We start from the raw sequence: 11,054 nt of genomic DNA on the forward strand, positions 1-11,054 counted from the left end.
TGGAAACCCCCCTCTGGACACCCCTCTAGACAGAATCTTACAGAACAAACCACACTGACTCAGAGAGCCAATCCACAGTGAGTTCACGTGGTAAGTGTGCTGCTGTTGACTTCTATATGACTATGTAGGATTGTTCCGGGTTCTTAGTCATTCAGATCATATGTTGTAATGACTTGACCTTGTTTGAAAGAGAGCCCACAGCTGAATGGAGCTCAGTGGATGAATGAATGGAGGAACATATGTGGCCTAATGTAGTCAGAAAAATACGACAAGCATAGGACACGTGGAAAACAGATCACTGTGTTAGAGTCTTGCCTTTTTATTGAGAATCACATAAAGATTGATTACAACACCACACTAACACAGTCACTTTTTAAGCTATGATTGCACCTTTGAGTTGTTATTCTAGTAATTATAATGGCAGCATGATAGTTAGGGAATTTTGATGGATGGATGGGTGGATGACCACCTTGAACCGACGTTGTGGTAATGTCAGCAGACCAACAGCCTAAACCTGTAATAGTGAATGAACAGTACGATCATGTTGGAATAAGTTGAGCTAATTTTTTTAGTTTTTTTCCAAAGAAAAAATGAGAGCAGTTGATGAAATAGCAAACAGCTGGAACGCTCCAAAAATCACTCAAGGTGTACGAGTTGAATTAAAAGCAATTTCTCTGTGTTAATTTATGTAAAAACATTGACTCTATAAAGTCTAAATTCCAGGGTTAAATATAATATTACACTCTTTCTGTTTGTAGGGGGCTGAGCTGAAGTGTTGCATTTTCTCTCCAAAGACTAAAACACTACCAAATCCACCCTTCACAAGACCACGTCTGCTTCTCATCTACTTTCAAAAGAGGATGACAGGCACTGTCATCATCAAACAATGTACCACCTACTCGGCTGTTTCCAGATGAGCACTCTGATACAATTCATAATCTATCCTCAGTTTCATCTGGGACAAATCAGGATTTGATGTCTCAGCAAACTCAGGATGCGTCATTGCCCACATTATTAGATCAGCTGAACGTGTCTAGACAAACTGAGCTGGAGCCTTTAATCTCAAAACCAGCCATGTACAGAGTGGAAGGCCTGATAGAGGACAATTAAACCAACTTACCCCCCAGAGGCTGGCATTTTAGTGAACAGCCTGAGACATCTGCTGTTCCAAATGTGGTATTAACTGTAGCCTCTCTCTCAAAGTACTATCACCTCTGTTGTTGCACACAGATGTTAAATTCAGGGTTTCAGGTCACTATTACTGTAATATATGTCTTGCCAATGAGCATTTCTTCATCAAACCTCCTTTAAATGGCGTGAGTCTCATCAATGTTCAAAGATGAGTCTTTCAAAATAAGCAGTGCAGAGTGCAGCTTCAATAATTTGGAGTAGAAGGCCAATAACTGAAGGATGTTTTGATTCAATGGCTCCCCCTACTGCTCAGGAGCCGGTCACTGCATTCAGACGGAGCCTAGAGGAGAGACGTCAAACTGGTGCAGCCTCTTTGGTCTTAAGTCGGCTGGTCCAGTGAAACTCTTTTTTCCGTCAGTGTAAAGAAGTTTAACTACACAATCATGCCTGAGATGTCTCAGTTTTCCGACATGAAGAACAAAAGCTGCTGTAGTAAATATAAGACATGTGTCAGCACAACTGTTGAGGCTTAAAATGACAGATTTTTTTTCCCCTCGATAGTTTTAGTCCAACAGCAGTCCAAAACCCAAACATGCCCACTTTCTCATGCCTTTTAAAAGGCTAGGTTTTAATGAAACCTAGAACATAATCTCGTACTCTCCCACTGACAGTATTGCAGTCTGTTCCAGCTCTGATCACCACTTTTTCCCCTTTCACTTCACAATCCCCCCTGAAACCTTTTTGGATCCAAAAGTAGATAAGGTGGATGCTCAGTAGCTGCCTGGCTAGTTTTGTATGGTTTGGTGATACATGGTGCTTCTCTAAAAGTGGATCTCCTCCTTGTGGCCCAAGACAGACATGGCCTGAGCACCTTGCCACCTCTGATCTTGGATCTGCACCACATTTTCAGCAGGGTGGAGCTACTGCTGCATAAATAACCTAGATTCTTTAACAGTTCATTTCTATGATATTACAGCCTGTGAGAAATGGGCCAAATCAGACTAACCACACTGATCAAATAAAAAGACTGTGTGGTTGGCAATGAGTTCCACAAATAGATCCATGAATTCAGAGAAGCAATGCTCCCAGAGTTCCCCATCACAAAAGATGAATCAGTGATTCATGAATCACCACTTAAATAACATCTTTAAACCAATCATGTCACCACATCTGTGACACCATCCCTCTGCGTGAATCCTCTATGTGGTCTTCCACTTTTTCCTAATGCCTGACAGTCTTTATGTGCAGGTTGTTTCGAATGAATGTTTTTTTTTAGCGCAAATCCAACAGCTAAAACACTCCCAGGACCCATTCTTCTTTCAGGATTTGGCTCATTGTGACTTTCCTGCTCTTCCTCTAGATTAAATTCAAGTCGCTGGTTCGGTATTCTGGCAAAGTGTAAGTGGTCACAGCCTGATTTCCAGAGAGAAATCTAAAATTATTTTCCAGAGCTTTTTGAAGGAGATGACCTAGAAATGAGATGGCCAAATTCTATTCTGATTTTGGCTTTTACAGACGGTTCCACACATTTATGAATTATGAATTCCTACTTAAAGTCTTACACTGAACACTGCAGACATCTTTCCTCAATGAAAAACAAAATACTCTATAGACAAATGAAGTAATGACAAGATAAAACTGAGCATGATTTGTGCAAAAGCCAACAGCAACATTCTCTACTGGCAGTTTTTATTGTGAACAGCATAACTACAAAATTAGGAGTAAAAAAATTAGAAATTCCTTGTTAAGAGTTCACCGTCTATTTTAATTTGATGTCCTTTTTTGGGCAGTCTTAAAATCACTGTGGTCCAAAATCTCATCTGCAGAAAGGCTGACGCACTGGAGCTGTGGAAACATCATCTGGTGGCCTTCCCATTTTCATGAACATCCATCCTGTAACCAAGGACAATGTCAAGGTTTTTTAAATCCTGAGCATGAACACAAACCGCACTAACAAGAATGGTATTCATTCAGCATAATGACACTTTCACAGATGACTGAACACACCCGTTCTCATCTTTGAGGTGCTGGTACAACTCGAACTTGCTGTTCACGGAGCTGGCTCTTCCAAAAAACTCTTGGTGCTTCCTGGAATTGACTGCAGTGATTCGGTTGCTCCACATAGTGAGGAGGGAGACAGGACCTGCAAACACAGTGAATCAAAAACATACAAATAGTTTGTGTGGTGTTATTTTCTTTAAAAATTGTGGCTTATACTTTGATAAAATGTCAATAAATTAGTGAAAATGTATCCGCGCTTCTGTATCGTATTATGAAAGGAGATCAGGTGTCAACTGTTGGTACCTTTCGATCTTTCTGGAGGCTGAATCTCCTCTGAGGTTAAGCGAGGCTTTTTGTTGAGCGGCTCTGGTGAATCGGGGGAATCCTTGATGACCTCCGACTCCTGCTCATCTTTATCCATCAAACCCTTTAGTCTTTGAGACATAGGAGCATACATCACAAATATTAAAGTTAGGTTCTTTTATCTCTTTCTTCTCTGTTGTATCCAATAAGCTCAATAAAAATAAGCTGTGAATCCACATGGAAAAATGATAGACTAAATTATTTTCGCTAAAACAAACTGAAGGTTCTCGGGCACTACTGACCTCTCCGAGTCCTGCCAGCTTTTGTCATCCGTCTCCTTGCTTCCATTTTTCTCTGCCCTGTCCTCCCTCTCCTCTCTCTTCCTCCCTCTCTTCTTCCGGTCCTCCTCCTCTGGAGGTTTGCTGCGGCAGGCGATGATGCAATCCAGAACTCGCTGGTGCCTGTCAGTCGCCCCGGCGTGAGTCTTCACTAATGTTTCCAGCTCATTCCACATTATGCGGTACTGCTCATCCCTGGAGATAATAATTATGTGGAAATATTAATGCTGATTTCTGCTGGTAAGCCAGGACTGGGGAGTGTAAATTGATCAAAACTGAGGTAATACCTCTTGGGGCCTTTGCCTCTAGATCCTACAGTGGAAATGGGGAGTGGGTCGTTCTTTCTCTCCATATCTACCAGGTTGTAAACTGTCTTCTGGCAGGTGAGAACATCCTCATCAGTCAAAGTCTCTTTTACTATCAGGTTAGCCAGAGGAACCACCTAACAGAGTAAAAACAACACAGACATGTGCTTAAGGGTGATGTGGGCCAACTGGAAAAAGACAAATCTTTGGTAGAAATAAAAAAAAGAACACTGATAATCAGGAAGACTAGTATTCCTGGATGGTGCCTCACTGCCTGCATGTTGAAGATGGTCGTCTGGGAGATGATCATTGGCCAGTATCGAGTGTGGCGCTCCAGCTGAGCTTTGGCCCTTTCAGCTGGCAGCTTCCCCGAGGGATCGTGGGAAGATTCTGACACAGGAGTTAGCCGGTTCTCCCTCATAAATTCACCAAAATCCTGAGGAAAAAAAATGTAAAAAAACAAAAAACATTTAGGATCAGATCAACTTTGCTGAATATTTCTGAACAGCTGATGGGAGCTGTACATACAGTGATGCGGTAGTCTGTCACACGGCCTCCGCAGCCCTCGCTGATGGAGGGCGGGTCCTCTAGGGTGGAGCGGTTGCTGTTGAGCACGTGCAGGAAAATCTCGCCTCCGTGGCTACTGAGCATGTGGCTGATTACCTTTGAACCCGACTTCCTCGGCTGTTCCAGCAACACGGACCGACCTGTTATCAGCACATCAACACGAATATTCAGCGGTTTGCAGGAACAGTCAAAAAATAGGACACAAAAAATAAACAAATTGTGATGAATCCAGTTTACCATTAAGGAGAAAATTGGTCAAGCATGACGAGGGACGACTGTTGACATCTGTGGGGGAGATGCGATAGGCTCCTGTGCAGTAATGTAGCTCTGAAGTGGAAAAAAACCAGATCTTTTGACCACCATTAATTACTACATAAAACATGAGCAATGCCTCCTTCACTGATGACTCATTTTTTTCCCCTAGATGGTAACTATTTGTCTATTACAACCATTATTGTAATTTTATAACAAGATCCCAGAAGGACACTGTAACAGAGATGCACAGGTTGTACAATTCTGGTCAGATACTGTTCTGTTTTTCTTTGTTTCTTATGTTTCTGTTCTTATTGATTTCTCCAGCTCTAAATCACTGAGACAACATATTAAGACCAGCCAGTGTCATCATTAAAAGCTATTTTATTTGCCTAAATGCTAATATCAGTCCACAATCCCAATATTTGCCAATATACTGTGTATACCTAGTCTGCAAATTAACAGAAGAAATACATTAAAACTATAAACTGAACAAATGTCGCTGCTTAAATTAGATTTGAGGATAAATATTCTAACTCAAGAAAAATGTCACCAAGCGTGGCCTAAGGCTGATAACCAGTGGCGTTCCTGAGTGCCTCGTCTCTTGTGCACAGAGATTTCTCCACATTTTCGGAATGTTTTTGTTCTTACGTACTGTGGAGGTTTTTACAATTTTTCTGAAAATTGACCTGTTAGTCAGTTAAAATAAATAGCTGTAAACCAGCTTTTTCTTTTAAAAAGCTGCCATCAAATTGAAAATGAGCAAATTCATTTGAAGAGACAGCACCATGTCTCAGTTTAAACATGTGGTATTTTTTCTGTGTACTTTTGTACATAATTTATAGATTTATGAGATTTAAAAAACAAAACAAAACAATGCATGGTGTTGCAAAACCATGGTGTTGTAAAACCTTTTAAATGAAGAATGAGTGAGGTTATTCTTTGTTGCAATTTTGCCCACCTATGCTGTTTGTTCGTGGAGTGCACCATTTTAACGTAACCGTCTCCTTGAGTCCATTTTCTCTAGTGCTGGTCCCCGCCATGTGTAAGTCTCCTACACAACACAAACACAACATTGACATATTTTATTTATTTCGAAGATTAAGAACTCAAAACACCAACAAGGAGCCCATTGAGCTGTCCAGCTTGTACCTCACTTCCCAACTAAAGTTAGGAGGCACAAGCTCCACCTAATTCTTGCAAGATTTCTGAAATACTTTATTTTGTGTAGCAGGGTTTGGAGGTTTCAACAGCATTTCTTACAATGGGAAAACAACAGTTTCAACCTCCTGACCTGTTTAACTGGCTCATTTAGAGCTAGGTAGACCTGTAATGTGGGAACTCACCACTTTTAAAGAACTCAAGGTGGGCGTCTCGGTGATGCAAGAGCTCAACGTCATAATTAGCCGATGTGTTGGCATGCTGCTCTTCCTGTCCACCCACAGAGACATTAACAAACAAAGGTCAGCGTGAAGTCAGCTCCTAAAAGGTTCAAACTCACACAAATGCACAAACACACATCGACACTGCTGATTTCATGTCCCAAAGGGCAAAACGATAAAGTAAAAGGAAAAATGTTGGTTCATTCAATGACCCAAGTTTTAAAGCAGAAATTATTATTCAGTTTAAACATGCTTTGATGTGTTTAAAAGGTTTGTTCTGATAATAGGACTTGTTTACTTCTGAATATGGGCAACACTACTATCAATGGGTAAACCTTGTACATTTGAAAAAAGTCAGTACATGGATAGCTGGAAAAGCTGGAATCCAGATTGAAGGGATAGATGCGTTCAAAAACTAGTTACAAAAAAAAAAACAAAAAAAAAAGAAAACGCACAATGGAACACACTGAGACACTAAATGGAAGATCTCGGGAAGAGAGACCGTTTTCAAGGGGCGGACAGAGAGCAGGGGAAGTCTGAACAACTTTTAAGGCATCTACACATTGACAGAATTTAATAAATCAGAAGAGGCAACACTGGTCACAGATGTTTCCACTTATAAACACGTGAATTCAACAAATTCTGAAGTTTTCTTTTAGCTTTTGTCATAAAAATAATCTCTACAATCAGACCAAAAAGATTTTCCCACAAATCAAATCCCTTTAAAACTACATTTTAACTTTGCAAGTCCACATGAGACCAGAGTTGCCCGTCCTTTACTTGATCCAACTGACACATCAGGATAAATTCATGACCCTAACGCTCAAAATATACACACTACATGATGCAAACTCTGCCCCCTTCCTCAGTTTGATGTGTGTGTGATCAGAGTACTAACCTGTTCGCAAACATTTAATGTGGGCTAGCAAAACAGAAAATACAGCATGAAACCAGCAGCAGGTTCACAGTCACATCGACATGCAGATGAGATCAAACAAAAGATGCGACTAGAGTGCATTGGGTTATTTTAGTGAAGCAAGGGTTCACACTTTATAAGCAAGCAAAGAAACAAAATGTGGATATGAGTGAGAAAAGAGGATAAAAAAAAACATAAAACCAATCAGTCCAATAAAAAAAAAAGTGAGAAGTGCACTGTAGTCTAAAAAAAGATTTCTATACTAGCAGCATGGAAAGACAAACAAGTTATTTTAATCAACATTTTGGCAAAAGATGTGCAAGAGCAGATAAAAGGCAGGATGAAGATGGCCTTTACCTTCATGGGGATGTTCGTTATGGTGGTGGAGGCCAAGTCAAAGTGCTGCTGGACTAAAATGTTGAGTTTGGTGGCCAGGTGCCTCCCAGCTCGAACACTGTGCACCTCACTGGTGAGCAGAGGAGAGATCTGAGACACAAAGAGAGGGACACAGTGAAAAGCTGGATTTTTATAGATTAAATGGGGTTTGGGTGAAATCCAGTGTTAACACGTCTTCACTTTCTATAGTGGTTGATTTTAATTAAACGTTGACCGTCAAGCTTTTCACCCACCTCTTTCTTGGGCCGGTCAGACACCAGTGTGTCCTCACCCTGTGGGTAGATGTGAACTAGAACCAGCTCACACTGCTGGATGGCCATGAGCCTAAAACCCACAACAATGAGTTTTAATATTACAAGCAATACCAGAGTTTCATTTTTTATAACCAAGTCAGGATCACCTGGACAAGTCTTTCTTTGCTGCATACTGACCTGTCTGAGCCTGCTGCCAGCTTGTTTTGCTCTATAATAGTTTCCTGGATGCAGTCTTCAAGCATGCGCACATGTGTGTCGCTGCACGACAAAACACAAAAAGAGCAGGAATTTATGGACAAGTAAAATGACAAGTGTAACAAGAGTACATGGCTGCACAGAGGCACATGTGCTCTTGTTACTCTAGAACAAAGAACCCATTTTCCATGTAAGCCCCCCTCAGACATGCACCTCTTCCAGTCAATCTGACAGCTTTTGAACATGCAGGTTCTAAGACTGACTATTGTTACTTTATGCTACCTCAGAAATTCTTCCGTTGATTCATTCTTATGATTAAAAAAAATTATATAAATATTACCTGACAAAACTGGTTTGAAAAAAAAAATGACTCAGAGTAGTTCAGGAAACTGTTCAGCATCTGTTTTGATGCATTCAAACCTCTCTCTCTCTCTCTGAGCCTGTGTCAGAAGAACACATACTCTTCTCTTAGCGACAATGAGGAAACCAAAAAAAAAAAAGGTGTTTAAAAAGCCTGATTACACCTCACTAGAGGTGATGCAGACAATGCTTCTTGCCAGAAGTGCAACATGTCTTGCACAAAACATGCTTCTTCAGCAGATAAGTGAAGCCAATATGTTTTAGTATCCCGCGTTTTTCTAGCTGACTGTTATGAGCTTTCCATCACTGTATTAGCTGTGTGGTAACCTTCATTCAAGTATAGATGAGAGTTTTATTATGGCCTTAACTCACATTGCACAGGGTTTTCAGTGATACAGTTGTATAAGTTTTTCTTATGACTCAAACAAAATGAAGAGCTGAAGCACTGAACACGTGGCCTCTGTTTACCTTTTAGCATTAGTTAGGCAGATAATACGGCCTCTGTTAGCAACTCTGTCAGCTGTGTCCATCAGAGCGATGCGCTTCTCATGCTGCAGCTCTGTGATCTTACATAATGACTCCACTGCAGCTACCAGCCCATGCAAGATGCTGCAGCACTCTGGGTCCTCGCGAGGGTTTGGTGGCCCAACAGCTGCCAGAGCTGACATGAGCTGTGAAGAAAGATGGGAGACACTGAGTTCAAAGGAAATGTCTCCAAATTGTGACAAAGTTGATGTTAGATACTGCAACTACAATTCAATTCAGGCAGCTTATTCCGTTTAAATGTGCAGTGGATTACCTCGTGAGTGCTCTGATCTTCCCTCCTCCAGCTATTCAGTATGTGAAACTCTGAATCACTCACAATGTAATTAACCTGGAAAATAAAGAGGTGGCAGAAAATGTCAGTGGCATGGATGACATCAAAAGGTGGACATCCAGCATGCCCAGTCTCATGATTAAATCACTTAGATGGACAAACAATAAAAAACAGACACTAACCAGTTTGTCCTTTGGATAAACATCATAGAGGATCCGGCAGTACTCCATGGAGCACTCCACAGCACATGTCCACAGGGACTTTGACACCGGGGCCAAAGGAATGACCCCTTGAGCTCGGCTCTTTGTCAGCACATCACACTCCACCTGCTGACGACTGGACTCTGCCATGTAGGGACAGTGATCCACTACGAAGACAGTCTTGTGTGCCACAGAGAACATCTTCATTTTGCAAATCTGCAGAGTGAGATGAACCGTAAGAAAAACAGAGCCAGACAGGAATGTTAGCTGTCTATATATTTTGTTGTTTGTTTGTTTTTGTTAGGAAACATGTAGGCCGCTGACACATTAAAGGAACAACCTGAACCTACCCCCTACAGTGAGGAGATTAGAAGAACCCAAGAAGGGTCTATTATCGTTAACATGAACATTATGCGATGGCTTCTGCAACTACCACATCTCAGTAGTATAAAACACCTACACTTGACATTTAGACAGTGTGCCACACCCCTCTATTGTGGTTCTACATAGTCCAACACTTTCCAATACAACCTGCTTGTTTTTCTCTTTAATTAAAAGTGCAATAGGAAGGTGAAGAATAGTGTGCAGACAGGGTGGAGTGGATGGAGTATCAGGGGTGAGTTGTGACAGAAGGATAGGTTCACAGGTATTGAGACTTGCTATGATGTATTTTTCAAAGATGGTGGTTCTAACAAAAAGACAGAAGGCCAAGCTGGAGGTGGCAGATCTGAAGGTGCTAAGATTTTAAGTGAGACTGAAAACAATAGACAGGATTAGCGATACAGAGGGTTGATGTTACAGACGAGAATGCCAGCAATGGGGTGAGATGGAAGATGAGCACCCAGAAGAAGAAGTAGTTGTTTTGTTATGTTTTGTCCTGTCTTGTATCTTATTTAGACACAAGACAGGAAATGATCTCTAAATTGGGACATACACTTCCTCAAGCTTTCTAATAAACAAAACCTGGTTAAAACATCCCAAGAAGCCTAGATAAAATAACCCAGGTGTCTCTGGAGTGAAATAAACCTATGCGCTAACCTTACAAAGAATACAATTATGACCTCATATGACCTAAACCAAGTACGCAGCATAGATTATATATTACTACAAGCAATCTCTATGACTGTTCATATTTAGGTTGGGTCAATTTCCACCTCCGTTTTACTGCCATTTATGTTGACTCACCTGGTGGAAAACTTGGGAAGGTAACGCTTCCCGGTCTGGAAACAACATGAATCGTCTGAAAAGCCCCGGTATCTGTTTTTTTCTAGGTCACACTCTGACTGTTAAACCCCCTCTCCGTCTGCAGCGCGATGATCTTGACGCGTTTCAGGACATGTTAATTAATATGCGAACGTCCAACGACCTGCTAAAAAGAGCATGTCACCGAGCAGCGCGTTAGCCTGTCAGCTAACACCAGTCGCAACCATTTATTTGCTGATTCACGTTTATGACCGGCGGTTTAAACATTTAATGGTAGCATTTGTGTAATTCCAGGAAAAACGTCTTCTAATTAACCAACTTCCAAACAACCGTTGCCTAGTAATTTTTTTGCAGACACTTTGGGAAAAAAAGCACAAACAATACAGTTCAAGTTGCTACAAGCTAGCAGGTTTGTTATTGGCGGAAATGTGTTG

General features: G+C 41.2%; 1 protein-coding gene across 2 annotated transcripts; it reads right to left on the reverse strand.

Annotated features, from left to right (window-relative positions):
• Positions 1-2,778: 2,778 nt before the first annotated feature.
• ints13 (integrator complex subunit 13) lies at positions 2,779-11,054 on the reverse strand. Of its 2 annotated transcripts, XM_063460282.1 has the most exons (18): positions 10,603-11,054; positions 9,400-9,633; positions 9,200-9,274; positions 8,869-9,071; positions 8,023-8,103; positions 7,825-7,915; positions 7,553-7,681; positions 7,178-7,201; positions 6,244-6,328; positions 5,859-5,951; positions 4,883-4,972; positions 4,607-4,785; positions 4,350-4,514; positions 4,061-4,215; positions 3,738-3,968; positions 3,436-3,566; positions 3,139-3,274; positions 2,779-3,024 (listed from the first exon to the last, which is right to left on the reverse strand). In XM_063460282.1, the coding sequence occupies exons 1-18, from the start codon at positions 10,648-10,650 to the stop codon at positions 2,988-2,990; spliced, it is 2,187 nt and encodes a 728-aa protein (XP_063316352.1). In that variant the 5' UTR covers positions 10,651-11,054; the 3' UTR covers positions 2,779-2,987. The 2 variants fall into 2 exon arrangements, with proteins under 2 accessions (XP_063316352.1, XP_063316353.1); XM_063460283.1 differs by lacking the exon at positions 7,178-7,201.

This window comes from Pelmatolapia mariae, linkage group LG17, assembly GCF_036321145.2.
Source record: "Pelmatolapia mariae isolate MD_Pm_ZW linkage group LG17, Pm_UMD_F_2, whole genome shotgun sequence".
Taxonomy (NCBI): domain Eukaryota; kingdom Metazoa; phylum Chordata; class Actinopteri; order Cichliformes; family Cichlidae; genus Pelmatolapia; species Pelmatolapia mariae.

Excerpts from the sequence above, each read along its gene's own strand:
- ints13 (XM_063460282.1), bottom strand. The coding sequence starts at position 10,650 with ATGTTGTTTCCAGACCGGGAAGCGTTACCTTCCCAAGTTTTCCACCAG. Across the intron at positions 7,202-7,552 it reads TAACGAACATCCCCATGAAG|CCCACATTAAATGTTTGCGA; the intron begins GTAAAGGCCATC and ends CTGTTTTGCTAG. Across the intron at positions 3,025-3,138 it reads CACCTCAAAGATGAGAACGG|GATGGATGTTCATGAAAATG; the intron begins GTGTGTTCAGTC and ends CCTTGGTTACAG.